Source organism: Saccopteryx leptura, chromosome 10 (assembly GCF_036850995.1).
Source record: "Saccopteryx leptura isolate mSacLep1 chromosome 10, mSacLep1_pri_phased_curated, whole genome shotgun sequence".
In the NCBI taxonomy this organism is placed as follows: Eukaryota; Metazoa; Chordata; class Mammalia; order Chiroptera; family Emballonuridae; genus Saccopteryx; species Saccopteryx leptura.
In genome coordinates this window covers 3,089,784-3,112,310 of record NC_089512.1, presented here as the reverse complement: position 1 = coordinate 3,112,310, position 22,527 = coordinate 3,089,784, and the positions used below count along the sequence as shown (strand labels likewise).

The 22,527-nt window shown below is 57.9% G+C and overlaps 1 protein-coding gene across 5 annotated transcripts in view; it reads right to left on the bottom strand.

Moving 5' to 3' along the window:
• Positions 1–22,527, bottom strand: part of LOC136382110 (contactin-4) — an 813,951-nt gene that overhangs the window by 245,278 nt on the left and 546,146 nt on the right. For all 5 annotated transcript variants that reach the window (XM_066351018.1, XM_066351022.1, XM_066351020.1 and 2 more), the window contains one exon: positions 16,454–16,549. In XM_066351018.1, the coding sequence (XP_066207115.1) occupies positions 16,454–16,549 (96 nt within the window). The remainder of the gene's footprint in view (positions 1–16,453; positions 16,550–22,527) is intronic.

Here is a 22,527-nt window from a genome sequence, read left to right as displayed (position 1 = left end):
CAGGAGAGCCGTCTGCTGTCTGCAGCGTGTCCTGATCTACACGACCGCATCCCTGAGCCTGGACGCCTCCCGCCCTTCAACCCGGAGCACCGACTCAGGGTGATTGCCGGCCCTACAGGTCCCACAAGGGGGGCTAGGCTGCTCCTGCTCATTCCTACATCTGCCACGACTCCAACAATCCCGACATCTGGGAGGGTCCTGTCAAACGTGGATGCTTTCACTTTTAAAGAGCAATCTGGTCTCTTCCACCTTGACGTCCTAATCTGCAAACCCCACCAGGACCCGGCCAGACTCTCATTCACCACCATTTCCACCGAAGCAAACTCCATCTGCAGACGGATGAGGGCTGCGGGCTCGCAGACTCGGTGACGGTGACCACGCGAAAGGCAGCAGGGCCCACAGAGGAGAAGGAGCAGGAATGCCTGGTGTGCAGGTGCCGATTTCGGAGCTGTGTCCGGTCGGCGGGGACACGCACGGGAGAACCGTAGCACACTCAAATCAGGTACGTCTCACTTTTTATCTTTTCAAAAAGCAAACCCGGATTTTGCATGAAATAAGAAGAACAGGGCTCTTCACACTCCCTCACCTGACGTACCTTGGCATTCCCACAGCGTTCCTGGTGTGAGGGCGTGCGGAGCGTCACCCGTCCCGCAGCCCTGCACAAAGTCGGGGTCCTGTGGGGGCTCCTGAAACGCGGGGCTATGGACCACAGCCACCTTCCCAGCTGTGTCTGCCGCCCGGGCGTATGAGTCCCCGCGGAGAGCTGTGATGACACACACAGCGCCTTCCCGGGGGCGAGTCCTGACACCGTGCACGGCGATGACGTGTTCACCCGTGACCCGCGGTCAGAGGAGGGAGGGGCTCTCTCGGCTGCGGGCAGAGCTGCCGGCGCCTGCGTGAAGTGTGGACGTTCTCCCAATCGGCCTCCGAAGTCAAGACTGGACACTGACTTTCCGTTCATAACGGAGGCAGAGCCGGTTCCCGTGGAAGCGGGTTCCTGGTGTATTTGGAATTCTCTACTCATCCTGTCTCGAGGGTCAACACCGCTAGCGAAGAGAGCTGACTCAGGTAAGCACGATGGGTTAAGGAAGCGTTTCACTCGCCTTGTTGGTCATGGATGGATGAATTTACAGCCACTAAATTAAACTACTTCCTCTTAACTCAGAGTTCCGATACTGCACGGCATCAGAAGCTATCTTCCCACCTTTAGACAAAGTTTCCACGATCTTGCTCCTTTGCTTGCGGAAAGGAGCTTCGCTTGCCCAAACGCACAGTGTTCCAAGGCCTCGGATTTGGCCAAACACCGTTATTTCCTTCCAGAGTGTCTGGAACATCAAGCTAAATGAATGAAAAACCCACCAGAGGAAACGGCCCGCTTCTCATGAACGCCATCACAGTCACAGGACCAAGACCCCCGACCATGGTCAACGCCCCACCTGAGGAGCCTTCTGTTCCTGATTCTCCCACCCAGTGTCCATTTCCAAACTTCCAGGGACCTGGGCAGCACCTCCTCTCCCCTGCAGCGCACCCTAACCCTGCCTCACGCACGAGACGCCCTGACACCCCGGCCGGCCGGACGAAACGGCAGGCTCGCTGCTGAGAACGGATCCGGGGAGCTGCTCGCTTCCTGCCCGCCTGGGAAAATGGGGCGCGCAGGGTGCGCCTCCCACGGGCACGAGATCAGAAGGGTCCCGTGCACCCTGCGGGGCCCGCCCACCGGGTTATCTATGAAATGCTCGGCCCGGTTCGTGCTGTCGAAAGGCCGGCGGTGGTCATGCGTCGTGTGTCGTGCTCTGGCCGGTACATCCCCGGCAGCACTCCCCTGGATTGTCCAGACGTCTTCACGGCTCTGGACTCTTCACTCCCCGGCCAGCAGTACCTGTGCTCCGACGCGGGGCCATCCTCTGGGCCGCTGTCCGGGGCGGGACAGCCCCACCGGGGAGAGCTCGCCCAAGGTGGACGTTGCAGAATGATCACGGTTGGCAGACCACTCGGCTTGGTGGATCGAATCCCACTTTGCAAATGCCTTCTCCTCCTTTGGACACTCATGGGTCGGGCCCTTCTTCTTCTGACTGATCAACGGGCGAACGGCTCTAAGGCTCAAACCTGCAGGTAAATCTCTTCCATTTCCTCCCCACCGCCCATGTTTAAAAAGAAAATGCATCCCCAAGCTCTTGAATTTAAATCTATCCACGGATTCTCTTCTATAGAGCCTGTCACTACATCAAGTACAGAGTTGACCGTCAGGAGACAAGCTGGGTGACGAGGGCCATCGTTAATTAACTAAAATCCTGAGTTTTTTTTCCGGAAGAAAAGAGATGAGAATGGTGGTACAAAAGCAAAGGAGGAAACGGAGAAATAGGAAAAAAAAATTTCTTGAAATTTTGTTCTGCCTTTTTTCTTTTTCTTTTTTTAATTAAATGACCTTCTTTAGGCCACGTGGACACAAAGAAATGTGACTCACCAGTCTTATTAAGAACCTGAGTGTTTGTCAGCCAAGGCCTGGGATGTGCTAGAACCACAAAACCAGCTTCAGCGTCCGTCTCACTAGATCTGAAGAGGACAATTTAGGTAGAGAAGATAGAGCCAGCCCCCCTGGGGACCCCTTCCTAGAAACCAGGCGCACCCTCTTCCCCATGGGTTAATGGAAGGAGTGAGGGGCTCAGGTATAGAAAACTTAGAATGATTTTTACCACCAGATAGTATCTGCTACTGATACAAACTTAGCACCCCGTGTACGTGTGTGGCCGCTGGCACCAAGGCATTCAGAAGTAGGGTTACGAAACCATCAAGTCGTTCTACAAAGAGCAGACGGGAAAATGCACAGGCCAGATGCCCTGTGGTCAGCAGCCTCAGAAAATATGTTTAACCGATTCTGGAGACAACTGACATCAGAAACCTTCCCCTCTGTTCTTCTGGTCAGAACCACCGGGGCGAAGCCAGGGGTCCTCCCAGGCCTGCGGCCTCCTGCCTCCCTTGGCTGGCTCTTTCTCTGAGCTAACTGACCTCGTGGCGGAGAGAACGGGAGCCCCTCTGTGGTGTGGGAAGGAGCAATGACCCCAGTGTCCTCTCCTCCCGACAGGAAATACTGTGCTGTCCCACTCGGGTCGGGCAGTTTAGTATCATACGTAGTCCCTGACTGGTGTGGACCTTTGCTCTGTTCCATGGCTGCAAAAAGGAAGCTTCCAGAATGAAAACCATCCTCTTCTAAATGGGTTCACCATTCAGTGCTGATGAACGTGCTCACCTCCTCTGATTGGCAATGTGGGGAGAGAAAAAAGGGAGACACTGGCTCACTGTATTTTAGATAAAAGAGTCCCATGTTTGTATCTTTCCAAGGATCAGGGCAGAACCAAGGAGCACCGAGAGAGACTGTCTCATGGATATTTGATACCAGGAAAGGACAGATACCTGGTGGTCTCCGGCACTGACTGACCCATCGCCGCCAGTCTTTCCTCGCTGGACTGCAACAGACACCTGTTTGAGTGACTATACAAAGCTTCTGGACTTAGAAGGTGGAACTCGGAATTCACTTTCCATAAAAACACTATCACAAAACATGGCTCACCCAAGTTTGACTGATCCTAATACTCTTGAACAATGGTACAGACCCAGTGTTTCGATGATACCCTGAAGTGGCATTTTAAACTTTATCTTTTAGGGTTCCAAGTCCAGCTGACAAGAGCCCCTTTTTTTTCACCTCAGTGACACACCCCCTTCTGATTCACTGGTAAACCTCCGAGGGCGGTCTTCACCTACAGCACATCTGTGGTTTTTAACAACTGTTTGCAGGAGGTCAGGCATGTCATAGGTCGGTCACTCCTCAGGGTACAGGTAGTGAGGGGACTTAGTGGTGACCTAATAAAGATTCAGTGTCCCAGGACCATTACTCATCATTTGCAATACAAGTGTTTGTAAAACGGGGTCTCCCCCCACTTCACACATACAAACACACACACACACACACACACGCACAAATTAGGATGACCAAGGTGAAATACTGGGCCTCCCTTACTTCCCACACGCGGGGTCAGCCAGGTCCTCCCTGTCACCAGAAAAGGAGACTGTATAATTCAACACTTGAGCGTGGTTATTCTTCTTAGAGCTTCTCATGACTGTTAAGTGATGGTTAATTTCATAATGATTTAAAAACATCAAGTTTTGCCTCTGTAAGAAAGCCAGAAAGCATAAGCTGAAGTGTACATTCTTTAGGCTATCGAAAAAAAAATCACAGCACTTTAAAACAATATCTTGGTCTACTCCACGCCCTCTGAGGTCTACCCCGTGCTCTGCTTCTTCCCAGGGGACGGGACGGGGCCGGCACCCACAGGAGAACCCTGGGCGCACACGTCGAAGACTCAACGTAAAGCGTCACACAAGATCTGGCCATCCATCAAGAAGGCGGCCGGGAGAGGCCCCTCCTGTCATTTTATTTTATTTTTTATTTTTTTGCATTTTTCCGAAGCTAGAAACAGGGAGGCAGTCAGACAGACTCCCTCATGCACCCGACCAGGATGCACCCAGCATGCCCACCAGGGGGTGATGCTCTGCCCATCTGGGGCGTCACTCTGTTGCAACCAGAGCCATTCTAGTGTCTGAGGCAGAGGCCACAGAGCCATCCTCAGTGCCCGGACCAACTTTGCTCTAATGGAGCCTCGGCTGCGGGGGGGAAGAGAGAGACAGAGAGGAAGGAGAGGGGGAGGGGTGGAGAAGCAGACGGGTGCTTCTCCTGTGTGCCCTGGCTGGGAATTGAACCCGGGACTTCCGCACGTCAGGCCGACGCTCTACCACTGGGCCAACCTCCCTGTCATTTTAAATGTCACCAGTACGGCTGCGTCAGCACTTGAAGCACGTCGCCACGCCAGGGCACTGCTGGCTTGTGTTAACAGCTATGCTGCAAATTCCACAGATTCTCTCGGGAGACATTTCTGCAAAAAACATTCGGCAACTAAAACGTCGTTACGAAGTAGAAATCCAGACATACCTCTCCCAAAAAGAAGCCGCTTTCTGATTTCACTTGAACTTCCAGTGTTAAGTAAATTAAAAAACTGAAACCAAGCGTAACGAATAAGATGTTGGGACCCTGTAAGAGGTGGTCCAAATTCCTGCCACCTGGACGTCTTCTTACTCACGCGGCACCTCTGAGAAGGGTCCGGTCAGTGATAAGTTCCACCTGGCTGGCCTACACCGTGGAGGGTCAGAGTTACACTGGGACCCAGATATGGGGAAGGGGAGGGGCCTCAGGTCGCACTGACAGAGAGGAGAGGGGATAGTCAGAGGAGGAAGGGACAGCTTCCTGAGGAAGGTGGCCCGTCCTCCAAATCAGGGAGGACAAGCCTGGAACCCCGCCTGCGTGATGTCCGTACCCGAGGAGTTCTGGTGGGGTGGGTGGTCCTGTCACCGCCTGTGCTAGCTGTCGGGGTGGGTGGCCCTGTCACTGCCTGTTCTAGCTGTCCGGGTGGGTGGTCCTGTCGCTTCCTGTTCTAGCTGTCGGGGTGGGTGGTCCTGTCGCTGCCTGTTTTAGCTGTCGGGGTGGGTGGTCCTGTCGCTGCCTGTGGGAGCTGTAGGGGTGGGTGGCCCTGTCGCTGCCTGTTCTAGCTGTCGGGGTGGGTGGCCCTGTCACTGCCTGTGGTAGCTGTCGGGGTGGGTGGCCCTGTCACTGCCTGTGGTAGCTGTCGGGGTGGGTGGCCCTGTCACTGCCTGTTCTAGCTGTAGGGGTGGGTGGCCCTGTCACTGCCTGTGGTAGCTGTCGGGGTGGTTGGCCCTGTCACTGCCTGTGGTAGCTGTCGGGGTGGGTGGCCCTGTCACTGCCTGTTCTAGCTGTCGGGGTGCGTGGCCCTGTCACTGCCTGTTCTAGCTGTCGGGGTGGGTGGCCCTGTCACTGCCTGTGCTAGCTGTCGGGGTGGGTGGCCCTGTCACTGCCTGTTCTAGCTGTCGGGGTGGGTGGCCCTGTCACTGCCTGTGCTAGCTGTCGGGGTGGGTGGCCCTGTCACTGCCTGTTCTAGCTGTCGGGGTGGGTGGCCCTGTCACTGCCTGTTCTAGCTGTCGGGGTGGGTGGCCCTGTCGCCGCCTGTGCTAGCTGTCGGGGTGGGTGGCCCTGTCGCCGCCTCTGCTAGCTGTCGGGGTGGGTGGCCCTGTCACCGCCTGTGCTAGCTGTCGGGGTGGGTGGCCCTGTCACCGCCTGTGCTAGCTGTCCGGGTGGGTGGCCCTGTCACTGCCTGTTCTAGCTGTCGGGGTGGGTGGCCCTGTCGCTGCCTGTGCTAGCTGTCGGGATGGGTGGCCCTGTAGCTGCCTGTGCTAGCTGTCGGGGTGGGTGGTCCTGTCACTGCCTGTTCTAGCTGTCGGGGTGGGTGGCCCTGTCACTGCCTGTGCTAGCTGTCGGGGTGGGTGGCCCTGTCACTGCCTGTGGTAGCTGTCGGGGTGGGTGGCCCTGTCACTGCCTGTGGTAGCTGTCGGGGTGGGTGGCCCTGTCACTGCCTGTTCTAGCTGTCGGGGTGGGTGGCCCTGTCACTGCCTGTTCTAGCTGTCGGGGTGGGTGGCCCTGTCACTGCCTGTTCTAGCTGTCGGGGTGGGTGGCCCTGTCACTGCCTGTGCTAGCTGTTGGGGTGGGTGGCCCTGTCACTGCCTGTGCTAGCTGTCGGGGTGGGTGGTCCTGTCACTGCCTGTTCTAGCTGTAGGGGTGGGTGGCCCTGTCACTGCCTGTGCTAGCTGTCGGGGTGGGTGGCCCTGTCACTGCCTGTTCTAGCTGTAGGGGTGGGTGGCCCTGTCGCTGCCTGTGGGTGGCCCTGTCACTGCCTGTTCTAGCTGTCGGGGTGGGTGGCCCTGTCACTGCCTGTGCTAGCTGTCGGGGTGGGTGGCCCTGTCACTGCCTGTTCTAGCTGTCGGGGTGGGTGGCCCTGTCACTGCCTGTTCTAGCTGTCGGGGTGGGTGGTCCTGTCACTGCCTGTTCTAGCTGTCGGGGTGGGTGGCCCTGTCACTGCCTGTTCTAGCTGTCGGGGTGGGTGGCCCTGTCACTGCCTGTGCTAGCTGTTGGGGTGGGTGGCCCTGTCACTGCCTGTGCTAGCTGTCAGGGTGGGTGGTCCTGTCACTGCCTGTTCTAGCTGTAGGGGTGGGTGGCCCTGTCACTGCCTGTGCTAGCTGTCGGGGTGGGTGGCCCTGTCACTGCCTGTGCTAGCTGTCGGGGTGGGTGGTCCTGTCACTGCCTGTGGTAGCTGTCGGGGTGGGTGGCCCTGTCACTGCCTGTGGTAGCTGTCGGGGTGGGTGGCCCTGTCACTGCCTGTTCTAGCTGTCAGGGTGGGTGGCCCTGTCACTGCCTGTTCTAGCTGTCGGGGTGGGTGGCCCTGTCACTGCCTGTTCTAGCTGTCGGGGTGGGTGGTCCTGTCACTGCCTGTTCTAGCTGTCAGGGTGGGTGGCCCTGTCACTGCCTGTGCTAGCTGTCGGGGTGGGTGGCCCTGTCGCTGCCTGTTCTAGCTGTCAGGGTGGGTGGCCCTGTCACTGCCTGTGCTAGCTGTCGGGGTGGGTGGCCCTGTCGCTGCCTGTTCTAGCTGTCGGGGTGGGTGGCCCTGTCGCTGCCTGTGCTAGCTGTTAGGGTGGGTGGCCCTGTCGCTGCCTGTTCTAGCTGTCGGGGTGGGTGGCCCTGTCACTGCCTGTTCTAGCTGTCGGGGTGGGTGGCCCTGTCACTGCCTGTTCTAGCTGTCGGGGTGGGTGGCCCTGTCACTGCCTGTGGTAGCTGTCGGGGTGGGTGGCCCTGTCACTGCCTGTGGTAGCTGTCGGGGTGGGTGGCCCTGTCACTGCCTGTTCTAGCTGTCGGGGTGGGTGGCCCTGTCACTGCCTGTGGTAGCTGTCGGGGTGGTTGGCCCTGTCACTGCCTGTGGTAGCTGTCGGGGTGGGTGGCCCTGTCACTGCCTGTTCTAGCTGTCGGGGTGGGTGGCCCTGTCACTGCCTGTTCTAGCTGTCGGGGTGGGTGGCCCTGTCACTGCCTGTGCTAGCTGTCGGGGTGGGTGGCCCTGTCACTGCCTGTTCTAGCTGTCGGGGTGGGTGGCCCTGTCACTGCCTGTTCTAGCTGTCGGGGTGGGTGGTCCTGTCACTGCCTGTTCTAGCTGTCGGGGTGGGTGGCCCTGTCACTGCCTGTTCTAGCTGTCGGGGTGGGTGGCCCTGTCACTGCCTGTGCTAGCTGTCGGGGTGGGTGGCCCTGTCACTGCCTGTGCTAGCTGTCGGGGTGGGTGGTCCTGTCACTGCCTGTTCTAGCTGTAGGGGTGGGTGGCCCTGTCACTGCCTGTGCTAGCTGTCGGGGTGGGTGGCCCTGTCACTGCCTGTTCTAGCTGTAGGGGTGGGTGGCCATGTCGCTGCCTGTGGGTGGCCCTGTCACTGCCTGTTCTAGCTGTCGGGGTGGGTGGCCCTGTCACTGCCTGTGCTAGCTGTCGGGGTGGGTGGCCCTGTCACTGCCTGTGCTAGCTGTCGGGGTGGGTGGTCCTGTCACTGCCTGTGGTAGCTGTCGGGGTGGGTGGCCCTGTCGCTGCCTGTTCTAGCTGTAGGGGTGGGTGGCCCTGTCGCTGCCTGTGGGTGGCCCTGTCACTGCCTGTTCTAGCTGTCGGGGTGGGTGGCCCTGTCACTGCCTGTGCTAGCTGTCGGGGTGGGTGGCCCTGTCACTGCCTGTGCTAGCTGTCGGGGTGGGTGGTCCTGTCACTGCCTGTGGTAGCTGTCGGGGTGGGTGGCCCTGTCACTGCCTGTGGTAGCTGTCGGGGTGGGTGGCCCTGTCACTGCCTGTTCTAGCTGTCAGGGTGGGTGGCCCTGTCACTGCCTGTTCTAGCTGTCGGGGTGGGTGGCCCTGTCACTGCCTGTTCTAGCTGTCGGGGTGGGTGGCCCTGTCACTGCCTGTTCTAGCTGTCAGGGTGGGTGGCCCTGTCACTGCCTGTGCTAGCTGTCGGGGTGGGTGGCCCTGTCGCTGCCTGTTCTAGCTGTCAGGGTGGGTGGCCCTGTCGCTGCCTGTGCTAGCTGTTAGGGTGGGTGGCCCTGTCACTGCCTGTTCTAGTTGTCGGGGTGGGTGGCCCTGTCACTGCCTGTTCTAGCTGTCAGGGTGGGTGGCCCTGTCACTGCCTGTGCTAGCTGTCGGGGTGGGTGGCCCTGTCACTGCCTGTTCTAGCTGTCGGGGTGGGTGGCCCTGTCACTGCCTGTTCTAGCTGTCGGGGTGGGTGGCCCTGTCACTGCCTGTTCTAGCTGTCGGGGTGGGTGGTCCTGTCACTGCCTGTTCTAGCTGTCGGGGTGGGTGGCCCTGTCACTGCCTGTGGTAGCTGTCGGGGTGGGTGGCCCTGTCACTGCCTGTGGTAGCTGTCGGGGTGGGTGGCCCTGTCACTGCCTGTGGTAGCTGTCGGGGTGGGTGGCCCTGTCACTGCCTGTTCTAGCTGTCGGGGTGGGTGGCCCTGTCACTGCCTGTTCTAGCTGTCGGGGTGGGTGGCCCTGTCACTGCCTGTTCTAGCTGTCGGGGTGGGTGGCCCTGTCACTGCCTGTTTTAGCTGTCGGGGTGGGTGGTCCTGTCGCTGCCTGTTTTAGCTGTCGGGGTGGGTGGCCCTGTCACTGCCTGTTCTAGCTGTAGGGGTGGGTGGCCCTGTCACTGCCTGTTCTAGCTGTCGGGGTGGGTGGCCCTGTCACTGCCTGTGGTAGCTGTCGGGGTGGGTGGCCCTGTCACTGCCTGTGGTAGCTGTCGGGGTGGGTGGCCCTGTCACTGCCTGTTCTAGCTGTAGGGGTGGGTGGCCCTGTCACTGCCTGTGGTAGCTGTCGGGGTGGGTGGCCCTGTCACTGCCTGTTCTAGCTGTCGGGGTGGGTGGCCCTGTCACTGCCTGTTCTAGCTGTCGGGGTGGGTGGTCCTGTCGCTGCCTGTTTTAGCTGTCGGGGCGGGTGGTCCTGTCGCTGCCTGTTTTAGCTGTCGGGGCGGGTGGCCCTGTCACTGCCTGTTCTAGCTGTCGGGGTGGGTGGCCCTGTCACTGCCTGTTCTAGCTGTCGGGGTGGGTGGCCCTGTCGCTGCCTCTTCTAGCTGTCTGGGTGGGTGGCCCTGTCACTGCCTGTTCTAGCTGTCTGGGTGGGTGGCCCTGTCACTGCCTGTTCTAGCTGTCGGGGCGGGTGGCCCTGTCACTGCCTGTGCTAGCTGTCGGGGCGGGTGGCCCTGTCACTGCCTGTTCTAGCTGTCGGGGCGGGTGGCCCTGTCACTGCCTGTGCTAGCTGTCAGGGCGGGTGGCCCTGTCACTGCCTGTGCTAGCTGTCGGGGTGGGTGGCCCTGTCACTGCCTGTTCTAGCTGTCGGGGTGGGTGGTCCTGTCACTGCCTGTTCTAGCTGTCGGGGTGGGTGGCCCTGTCACTGCCTGTGCTAGCTGTCGGGGTGGGTGGCCCTGTCACTGCCTGTGCTAGCTGTCGGGGTGGGTGGCCCTGTCACTGCCTGTGCTAGCTGTCGGGGTGGGTGGCCCTGTCACTGCCTGTTCTAGCTGTCGGGGTGGGTGGCCCTGTCACTGCCTGTTCTAGCTGTCGGGGTGGGTGGCCCTGTCACTGCCTGTGGTAGCTGTCGGGGTGGGTGGTCCTGTCGCTGCCTGTTCTAGCTGTCGGGGTGGGTGGTCCTGTCACTGCCTGTTCTAGCTGTCGGGGTGGGTGGTCCTGTCACTGCCTGTGCTAGCTGTCGGGCGGGTGGTCCTGTCACTGCCTGTTCTAGCTGTCGCAATACTCGGAATCCCCAGGGTGGCGCATTGCGGTCTGAGGCTTGCCGCTGGGTTAGCGTGGGACCTGGGTGCACCTTTGTGGCGACACAGGGGCCGGTTTGTCTGCACTACAACGAAACGGTCAGTGTCTGGTAAGTACGGGAGGAGCCACTTTGGGGCAAAGGGGAAGGAATGAAGCATGGAGCAGGGAGATGCGGCCCAGACGGCGGCTTGACCGGAATGTGGATGTCCCGAGACTCTTCCGGACACGGAGATGCTCACTTTGGTGCAGGCAGGACGCACCCCAGCCCAGCGGCCTGTCGGTATCATTTAGACAAACGGAGCAGCTCTGACTGAGCCTGACTCTGACGGGGACCCCTTGACGTCGGGAGCTCAGGGGGCCCGGGAGGGCAGAGGCCGGATGGGGCTTGAGGACGTGACCCGATGGGCCCAAGACCCCGTAGTCAGTTCACGGGGGAGCAGGGACCGAAACCCGGGGGTCCTGCTGTCAGGCTTTCCCTGCTGTCCGGTGGTGAACACACAGGGGTCCAGCCGAAACAGCCACACTGGTGGAGGGCATCGCCCATGCTCTCACGAGTATGATACATGCTCATGGGCGTGTCCAGGTCACATTAAGTTTCTGGGACCCTGGGGGCGGTGGCCGACGGGCAGGTTCTGCTGGGACAGGACCCGCTTGACTTTGTAATGCAGAGACACAAGGTTTCCACCCTGGCTGCACAGGAGGACCGCCTTACACCAGACTACCCCTCTCTAGAAATTCGCATTCCACTGATCTGCGAGGTTTTCTCCTGGACGGAGAAGAGGAGCACGTCCCAGTGGGAGGTGCTGTCGGCCGCGCCATTGATCGCAGTGTGACCTCCCGCAGTGCCCTTGCTTTGATTTCCTTATCTATAAAACACATGTCCTCGTTTCCTGCAGGGTTACCCCCAGGGTCGGAAGAGCACGCGATGCAAATGCAAGCCTCCTGAGTACCATGGAGACTTCTGCAGACGCCCCGCCCTCGGCCCCCGTCTCCGCCCCCCCCCGCCCCTGCCTCCGCCCCCTGCCTCCGCCCCCTCCCCGCCCCTGCCTCCGCCCCCTGCCTCCGCCCCCTCCCCGCCCCTGCCTCCGCCCCCCGGCCCCTGCCTCCGCCCCCCCGGCCCCTGACTCCGCCCCCGGCCCCTGCCTCCGCCCCCCCCCCCCCGCCCCTGTCTCTGCCCCCGGCCCCTGTCTCCGCCCCCGGCCCCTGACTCCGCCCCCCTGCCCCTGACTTCGCCCTCCGGCCCCTGTCTCCGCCCCCCGGCCCCTGACTCCGCCCTCCGGCCCCTGCCTCTGCGGACAGTTACACAGGGTCCCTATAAGCCCCGTAGCGACGACGTGACCTCAGACTCAGCACCACGGGGCTTCCTCTCTGCACCCGGGGAAGTCAACGTGGTGGGAGAGCTGGCCAGACGTATATCTACCTCTGAGTGGGAGAGACGGCCAGTGGCCAGTCTTGTCCGAGTCCTCAGCCCTCTTATCAACGACCACAGACAGGGGACGAGGAGATCAAAGGTGGAGCCAGGGGGATTCTGCTTTGATTTCTTTTACCTCTGGATCTGACACAAGACTCCGCCTGGGTGGCGTGGACGTCCAAGTGCCCCCCCCCTTGAGGGCTGGGCCTGGGAGGGTGCTGTGGGGCCAGTGTGGGCGGTGGGTCTACTCACAGGTGTTCTGGGGACCCTGCCCCAGTTTTATGGCATCAGAACACCCTTGGGGACAGGGCAGGCACCTATGTCTGTAACGTGACATCCTGGTCCTGCTCCCCACTGGCCAGAGGTGGGCTGTATCTGTGTGCCCATGTGTGCATGCCTGTGTGTGCCCGTGTGTGCCCGTGTGTGCCTGTGTGTGCCCGTGTGCATGCCTGTGTGTGCATGCCCGTGTGTGCATGCCCGTGTGTGCCTGTGTGTGCATGCCTGTGTGTGCCCATGTGCATGCCTGTGTGTGTGCCCGTGTGTGCATGTGTGTGTGCCTGTGTGTGCCCGTGTGCATGCCTGTGTGTGCATGCCCCTGTGTGTGCCCGTGTGTGCATGCCCGTGTGTGCATGCCCCTGTGTGTGTGCCCGTGTGTGCCTGTGTGTGTGCCTGTGTGTGCATGCCCGTGTGTGCATGCCCGTGTGCATGCCTGTGTGTGCATGTGTGTGTGCATGCCTGTGTGTGCATGCCCGTGTGTGCCTGTGTGTGCATGCCCCTGTGTGTGCATGCCCGTGTGTGCATGCCCATGTGTGCCCGTGTGTGCATGCCCGTGTGTGCATGCCTGTGTGTGCATGTCTGCCCGCGTGTGCCCATGTGTGCCCGTGTGTGCATGTGTGTGTGTTACAGTAGAGCTCAGGGCTGCTACAATGGAAACTGCGGTACCACAAGCTGGATCTAGAACATTAGCGTGTCCAGTGACTCCGGGGGCCTCTGCCAGCGTCAAGGTGACAGTGGCCTGGGGAAGGGACGAGAGCATTCTTGGGCGGGTGTGGAGGGACTGGGGGAGGGGTGGGGGTGAGGGAACCTCACGGGAACGGCCGCTCTGCTGCCCCTCACAGGGGCTCTCTGAGATGCGGTCTGAGACCCTTCAGGACCCGCCCTGCCGCTGGCTTGCTCACGAGGCCCCCGCCTGGCCGGCCGCCTGGCCCACGGTGGGACCAGCACATGGCTTCTATCGGAGCCTGGAATGAGGACTGGTACTTCCTCCCTCCCGCCCTCAGGAGTGTCAGACGGTCGACCCGGTTCAGAGAGGGGCAGGCAGGGACGGCCCCTGTGGGCAGAGGTCTGGGGGAGGTCTCCTGTGGTTCTCTGCAGAAAGGGGAGGACGCAGGCCCCCTCCTGGGTGGCTGCCTGGCAACACAGCAGGGGTTTGACCTCTCCCAGAGCAGTGATTATACCAGACAGCTGGGGTGCTTTTCCTTAACACACCTCCAAGGTCAGGGTAGAGTCACTGCCCGAGTTACTGCCTCGCCAGCTGCGAGAGCTCATGCTGTGAGGGTACCCCCCCCCACCCCCCCGGAGAAACCAGCCACGTCTTCAAGTCTTCACTTTGATCAGATTTCATAACAAGAAGGGACGTGTTCGTCTGGGTGAACTTTTCTTCAACGGGAACATCCATCCAGCTACCTGGGTTTCCTCCCAGAAGGGGCGGGGCTTCCACAAGGCAAACACACTCAACAAGGACGTTTAGTTTTTTGGTTTTTGGTTTTGTTTTTTACTGAGTTGTGGTCAGGTAAAGACAGAACGGAAAGGGGCTGGAGAGGCTTCCCTCAGTCTAGAGCCTTCAGAGCGAGATCGCGTGCGGCACAGGGAACTCGAAGACGTGTGCCCAGCGTCCAAAGGGGGGGCGGAAGGAGAGCCAGGGTGGAACTCACGTCCTGGGCGCCTCGTGTCATGTGTCTGACCCTGACCTGCGGGGCCGACGGAGCCCGAAGGAATAGAGCCCTTTCTCCGGACACGGACGCCTGCCGTCCAGTCTGGATTCCCGGAGGTCCTCCTCGCAAAGCAGAACCCCGCAGGACGCCACGGGCCCGACCCAGAACCCCGCAGGACTCCACGGGCCCGACCCAGAACCCCGCAGGACTCCACGGGCCCGACCCAGAACCCCTCAGGACTCCACGGGCCCGACTCAGAACCCCTCAGGACTCCACGGGCCCGACGCAGAACCCCGCAGGACTCCACAGGCCCGACGCAGAACCCCGCAGGACTCCACGGGCCCGACTCAGAACCCCTCAGGACTCCACGGGCCCGACGCAGAACCCCGCAGGACTCCACGGGCCCGACCCAGAACCCCTCAGGACTCCACGGGCCCGACTCAGAACCCCTCAGGACTCCACGGGCCCGACGCAGAACCCCGCAGGACTCCACGGGCCCGACTCAGAACCCCGCAGGACTCCACGGGCCCGACTCAGAACCCCGCAGGACTCCACGGGCCTGACACAGAACCCCTCAGGACTCCACGGGCCCGACCCAGAACCCCTCAGGACTCCACGGGCCTGACACAGAACCCCTCAGGACTCCACGGGCCCGACTCAGAACCCCTCAGGACTCCACGGGCCCGACCCAGAACCCCGCAGGACTCCACGGGCCCGACTCAGAACCCCTCAGGACTCCACGGGCCCGACGCAGAACCCCGCAGGACTCCACGGGCCCGACTCAGAACCCCGCAGGACTCCACGGCCCGCCCTAGCACTGGAGGGGCGCCCGCCTCGCCCGCCTGCTTTTACTGTCATGGTGCCTTCACTTAGTGTGCCCATTGTCACCTCCTCCTGGGGACCTGTGAGCGGGGCCATCAGGATGAGACAGTGACGCTGGGTTGCAAAACAAAAAGGAAAGAGTGTGTCCAGATGCTCAGCCGAAACTATCTTTTCCCTTTTCTTTATATGATGCGTTCGGCACACAGAAAGTGAAGGCCGCAGCAAGGGTAGCAGATGTCACCTTGAACCCGAGCCAGCCTTTCCGAGAGGGGAGTTCTGCCATCTGTCCCCACAAGCTGTCCTGGAACCCGCCGGGCATCACGGCCTGTGCCCCCACGTCCCCGAGCCCTTCGCGCCCTCAGATGTAGAAGACGCGGTCCATGTGGACAACGGACACCACCTGGTCACAGGAAACGACGCCATGCTGCCCTTGGCGGCCACACGGATGGACCTTGAGACTATTATGCTAAGTGACGTCAGTCATTCAGAAAGAGCTGAGAGCTACATGGTTTCACTCACGGGGGATAGAGAATTGAGACTCCCAGACACGGACAGCAGGAGGGCGGGTACCAGCGGGAGGGGGCCAGATACACCGTGACAGAGACGCTCTGACTTTGGGGTCGGGGACGGCACGCCAGGCAATGTACAGACCGTGTCTCGTAGACCGGTACACTTTGATAGCTGTCCGACGCTATTAACCAAGGTCACCCCAATACCTTTAATTAAAGGAAGGACAGGTTTGCCTCTCGGCCACGTGGGTCCTTCCTGCAGGAGCCGCACGCTGCCTACAGCTCCATCGTCTCCCTAAGTGACACAGTTATGACGTATCTCACAAAACGCTCGTGTTTCCAGCCTCCTTTGCCACTGGGGATGACCGTGCAACGTCGGTCAGTGACCTCAGGCAGAGCCGGGACCCCTGATGCACAGACACGTGGAAATGCAGAGACTTTTATCTGCCGTGCCGGCCCTCCCCCCCCCCTCCTAGCTGACTGCACGCGTGGTGTCTGAGTCACGGCAAAAGTCTGGGGGCCAGAGAGGGGCCTGAGGAAAGCCTTGGTCCTGGGGGGCTCCTCCAGCAGCGTGACCGCTGAGGCCACAGGCCTTTGGAAGTGTGGGTGAGAGCCAGGTAACCCCGGTTTCCGGACACCACACGGGTGAGCTTCTCCGTCACTTGTGGTGGGATATGTATTCTTAACGACCTAGCCACCACGACTCTTTACAAAGCGACCCTGGATTCTGTCCCTGGTCAAGGGGTGCTTGTCCTGGGTTATGTCCCTTCCTAGGCTAACGACGAGATGAAATGGATCCAGGCCACCTTCTCACCCGGGCAACAAGATTCCAACTCCGGCCCCCGGCTCAGGGTCCGTTTCCCGTGATCCGGGCGACGGCCGTGGGTGGGACGTTCGCACCATCTGACATTTCCTGTCCTGACTACGAGCAGCACTGACGATGACGTCTTCCCTGACACACAGGCCCTCTGCGAGTCTCTACAAGGACCCTGTCCCCTGGGCGGGCTGGTGCCTTGGAGGCAGACCCGCGGGGGGGGGGGGGGCTGTACTCACCGCCGGAGTGGGCGGGTGGCCCGCACAGCAGCACCATCCCCTGGCCTTGCCGGACGGACACCGTGCTTCGTGTCCGCAGAGGGAAGCTTTCCAGATCTGCCGGGAGAGAGAGAAGAAACAGTGTTACCAGATAAAGTGCTGAGACAGTTACAGGACGTGTTCAAGAGGAAGACTTTCCAGATCTGTCGGGAGAGAGAGAAGAAACAGTGTTACCAGGTAAAGTGCTGAGACAGTTACAGGACGTGTTCAAGAGGAAGACCTTCCAGATCTGTTGGGAGAGAGAGAAGAAACAGTGTTACCAGATAAAGTGCTGAGACAGTTACAGGACGTGTTCAAGAGGAAGACTTTCCAGATCTGTCGGGAGAGAGAGAAGAAACAGTGTTACCAGGTAAAGTGCTGAGACGTTACAGGACGTGTTCAAGAGGAAGGAAGACCTTCCAGATCTGTCGGGAGAGAGAGAAGAAACAGTGTTACCAGATAAAGTGCTGAGACGTTACAGGACGTGTTCAAGAGGAAGGAAGACCTTCCAGATCTGTCGGGAGAGAGAGAAGAAACAGTGTTACCAGATAAAGTGCTGAGACAGTTACAGGACGTGTTCAAGAGGAAGACCTTCCAGATCTGTCGGGAGAGAGAGAAGAAACAGTGTTACCAGGTAAACTGCTGAGACGTTACAGGACGTGTTCAAGAGGAAGACCTTCCAGATCTGTCGGGAGAGAGAGAAGAAACAGTGTTACCAGGTAAAGTGCTGAGACAGTTACAGGACGTGTTCAAGAGGAAGACCTTCCAGATCTGTCGGGAGAGAGAGAAGAGACAGTGTTACCACGTAAAGTGCTGAGACAGTTACAGGACGTGTTCAAGAGGAAGACCTTCCAGATCTGTCGGAAGAGAGAGAAGAAACAGTGTTACCAGGTAAAGTGCTGAGACGTTACAGGACGTGTTCAAGAGGAAGACCTTCCAGATCTGTCGGGAGAGAGAGAAAAAACAGTGTTACCAGGTAAAGTACTGAGACAGTTACAGGACGTGTTCAAGAGGAAGACCTTCCAGATCTGTCGGGAGAGAGAGAAGAAACAGGGTTACCAGGTAAAGTGCTGAGACAGTTACAGGACGTGTTCAAGAGGAAGACCTTCCAGATCTATCGGGAGAGAGAGAAGAAACAGTGTTACCAGATAAAGTACTGAGACAGTTACAGGACGTGTTCAAGAGGAAGACCTTCCAGATCTGCCGGGAGAGAGAGAAGAAACAGTGTTACCAGATAAAGTGCTGAGACGTTACAGGACGTGTTCAAGAGGAAGACCTTCCAGATCTGTAGGGAGAGAGAGAAGAAACAGTGTTACCAGGTAAAGTGCTGAGACGATACAGGACGTGTTCAAGAGGAAGACCTTCCAGATCTGCCGGGAGAGAGAGAAGAAACAGTGTTACCAGGTAAAGTGCTGAGACGTTACAGGACGTGTTCAAGAGGAAGACCTTCCAGATCTGTCGGGAGAGAGAGAAGAAACAGTGTTACCAGGTAAAGTGCTGAGACGTTACAGGACGTGTTCAAGAGGAAGACCTTCGGCCGAAAACCAGCCTTGGGGGCCCTGCACCAGGATTCAGGAGGGCCACATGGCGCCGTCCGGCTGGTCATGCGGGGCCTTATCTCTGCTGTGGGGCAGCCACTCACCACGGGGCCTATTTGGAGTTAGAGCACTTTCAGTGAAAGGGGGTCTGCAGTTCAGTTCCTCGGTCACACTAGCTGCACCGTAAGTGCTCAACGGCACATGGGGCTGCCGGTCACCCTGCTGGACGGCACGGAGAACACCTCCATCGCTGTGGAACGTTCTATGGGGCGGGGCAGGTCTGGGCAAAGGAACTGCAGTGTAAGGAGGATAAGTGACCTCCCCAACACCTCTGTCACCAAGCAGCATTTTCAGGATGTCCATTCACGGTTTCTGACCCTCAATTCTGTTTACTGTACAAACCATTTTGTCCATGTGACTGTGCTGTCACTCTATATGTACTCAGAATAAGACTCTCTATATATGTAATATATTATATATATATATATACACACACACACACACACATTATACACACATTATACACAATGTGTAAATAGATACACACACTCATATACAGTTGTTTTAAAGTTCTTGTGCATTTTTTAATACGTATAAGGTACTGTCCAAAGTTCAGTTTACAAGGTGCTCTTTCTTCTCTCTCAACAGGGTCAAGTCCGGCCGGAGAGGGAAGATGCTGCAGACCCCAGATCACAGCTGGAGTCACTCACTGACCAGTGGCCACTAACAACGAGTTCATGAAAGAAATATGCCTAATGAACTGACATACGATCGCTAAGAAATGGTTTTTATTTCATCCTCCTAAAGAGACATCCTCCCAAGGAGTGTTTGGAGTGCCGTTTTATTTCTCGTGGTCTGAGACGTTTGCCTTAACGACCTCTGATTGGATCTGACGTGCGTCCCCGGCCTCATGTGCCCTGGTGGGTGGCCGCCCCGTCACTGTGACCGGGCAGGACAGGGATGCTTCCTGCTCCCCCCACGCTGGCCTTCTCGGCGAGGGCTTCACGAAGGTGACCTCAAGCGATCCTAACGATGACCATCTGAGTCACGTATGACTGCTGTCCCCATTTTTCAGACTAGAAAAGAGAGGCTGCATCGTGAGGGGTGGACAGGAGGCGGCCTGGGTTCCCAGGTGGGGCGTTTCCACACAGAGCTACACACACGCGTGTCTTGATTACCAGCTTTTTCTGGATTGCAGCAGATTTTAAGCCCACCCATTATTGTTTTCATAAATTAAGCATTTATAAAAAAAAAAAAAAAGTCTTGCTATTCATCGTCTGGTTGCCAGCTCAGGGTATAAAGATTGTGGGAACACAGCCCCTGCAGGGACTCGGGAGTTAGGTGGGCAGGACTGACGGGGAACACCCAGTCCTGGGAACCAAGGACCACCAGGGCTCAGGTGTGAGGAGGGACCCCTGGAGGAGGACACACACACACAGGGCAGGGAACAAGACACCAAGACACGGCTGTGATCTGCGCTGTAATTCTGATGTAATCAGCTACTTTTCATTCCCTGCGCAGCAGGAGGGGCTAGGACATGGCTTTTTTTTCTTCTCTTTACGAAAACGGTTTCATAAACCTTCAAAGAAGATTATGCCAGAGATGTTTTAAAAAACTTGATTACGGCATGAACATTGTTAACCTTTACCCCCAAGAGTGAGGCTGAGTCAGTCCGATGCGTCGCGTCTGCAGGCGGGCTCTTGGGACAAACGAGTCCTCTGCTTCCGCACAGACATCCCCTCCCACCTCCGGGGTCGCGTGAAAAATCAGGCTCTGGTCGGTAACAGGGATCACGTCTCATCCCGGCAAACCCGACCAGGGTCCCGACCAGAAGAAAAGCAGTCACGTGGGAAAGGGAATGTGAAATGCATAGAGTGGTTCTTCACTGCGCTGTGGAGCTTACAACAGTGGGTTCCTGCTCCTTCCTCTTGATATAGACAGACAGACAGATAGACAGAGAGATAGATAGATGATAGATAGATAGATAGATTCATTCATTCATTCCATTCAGTTCTACAAGACTTGAGCAGTCCGAATACATCACATTGGCCTCACCCGGGGTCGCGCAGTGGGTCAAGCATCCACCTGGAACGCTGAGGTCGCCAGTTCAAAGCCCTGGGCTTGCCAATTAAAGGCATGGGCAAGAAGCTACTACGAGTTGATGCTTCCTGCTTCTTTCTCCACCCCCTGCCTTTCTCTCTCTCTTTCTCTCTCTCCTCTCTCTAAAGTTAGTAAATGAAAATCTTAAAAAAAAGAATACATCAAGTTAACCTGTTATTTGAGAACATACTTAGACCCGTTTCCTCGTGAACTGCAACCGAGTCCGGAGGGCAGACCCTGCCTGCACAGCGGACAGAGCGCCCGCGCCCAGACCCAGCTGCTCGAGAACCCCCTCTGCTGGGGCTCCGTCGGGACGCTGACCTTGGGCGGGCCTCCTCTGCCCCCTGCGTTGTTAGAACGAGTGTGCTTCGTTTTAGAATAAGAACGACGGGGAGAATATGAGGTAACCTTTGAAAAGCACGAGGCCTTTCAGGTTTGGGTGTTCACGTGGAACTGTTCTGCCCACCGAGGAAGGCTGGCCTCCCGTTGCCAAATTGCCCTCCAATCATTCCGTCTAAAAACGCGTTCCCACGAGCGTGGCACTCGGGCCAGGGCGGAGGACGCCGATCCGAGGACGCCGTCTTCACGCACCCGCTCGGGGGAAAGAGCGGGAGCCGCACATCGGTCCTTCCTGCCGCTGCCGTGCTGCCGGATGCGGACTGCTCACGGCGAAATCGTCTTCCCAGCTGAGGAACTAGGTGGGACCGTGGGTATGTGCGGAAGCTTGCACCCTCACGACCCGGCCTTCCCCCGTTACCCCCATCTATGGTTTTAATTAGAGCCCCGTTGTCTCCAGAGCCTTGGTACCGGGTGACGTTCAGTAGCAGTGGGCGTTAAGGAACGGGACGCATGATGCCCTGTCCCTGTGCGCACACACTGCTGGCCGTCAGAGCGTTTATCTGCAGGACACACCGAGAGCACACCGGGTGACAGGTTCCTTTCCAGGGAGGTCTAATTTAACTGCACATCCCCCGCCTGCGGGCGACACCGCGGAGGCTCAGAGAGGCTCGTCACACCCCCGGGTCGCGGCTGGAAGCCCACGGCCACCCCCGCCTCCCTCGGAAGCCGCTGCGCTCAGGACCCGGAGCCACCGCGCGGCTCCGCGGAGCCCACGGAAAGGAGCGTTCGGACTCGCTCCTCCCCGTTCCAAAGGCAGAGAGAGGGTCCCTTTGGGTGACTTTTACGCTTTCCGGTGAAGAAGTAAGGACAGGCACATGCCCCATGCGGGCGGGCGGGCACTCGGCGTGGGGACTTTCATCGTGAGGAGCAGAGGGCGGAACGGGACAGGGAGACGACTCTGAGAAACAGCCCCGGTAAGAAGCAGGATCGCTGCGTCCTCGGGAAGCTGGCCGGACAGTGACACCAGGGTGTGCCCCCCCACCCGTGGCTGCGGGCGGCCGGCGAGGAACGGTGCGGCCGAATGAGCGACGTGCACGTAGGACGTGAACTACGCCCAGGCCCCGAGGGGTCTCCGGACAGCTTGTTGTCCCAGCATCTCTCGTGGCCCAGTGACACGCGGCTGCACTTTCCTGGTGTGGACGTCATCCATCAACATTTTATAGACCTTTGTCCCCGGGAACCATGTGCCTAGGGACGCACAATTTCGTGGGAGCAGATGTGTTTTCATGTTGTATTATACATATGTATATATATATTTACATATATAATGTATCACATCGTGCAGCTTTAAGACCTTTGTACACTTTTCTCGTCAGGGCTTTCCCTGCCCACCCCGTATCCTGGGGTATACCCTCTAATCTCGTTTAAGTTTAAAACGATTCCATTCCACAGGAGGACAGAGACAGGGGTTTTCACAGAAAAAAATATATAAGGTCTACCGGAAAGTTCTGTCTGTTTCAACACGTAAGCACATGTTTATTTGGCACATGTGTGCCTCTCTATTTTTATCACTTAATGTATACATACTGACGTAGCAAATTAACTAAAACAAAGCTGATTCACATAAGTCTTACATGTGAAGCAATAGTGTACCCATGGCTACTGATAAAGTTCATTTACGCCACTGTAATTTTTACGAATTTCAACAAGGAAGAAATGCTACAGAAGCATGTCTGTCGCATCCACCATATTACCCGGACTTAGCACCCTCTGACTGTCACTTGTTTTTGTCCTTACAAAATTTTTTGAAGGGCAAAAATTTCAAAAATGAAGAAGATATCAAACAAACACTGGTTCAATTTTTTGCATCCAAAGATAAAACATTTTTCAAAAATGAGATATACAAATTGCCCTCACGCTGGCAAGAAATCATTAATAATAATGACAATTATATTATTTAATAAAGTTTATTGACGGTAAGAAAAATTTGTATTTTGTTTTATTCCAAAAACGGACAGAACTTTCTGGTAGATCTTATATATATATACATATATATGACTCCTTCATGTATGGAAACCT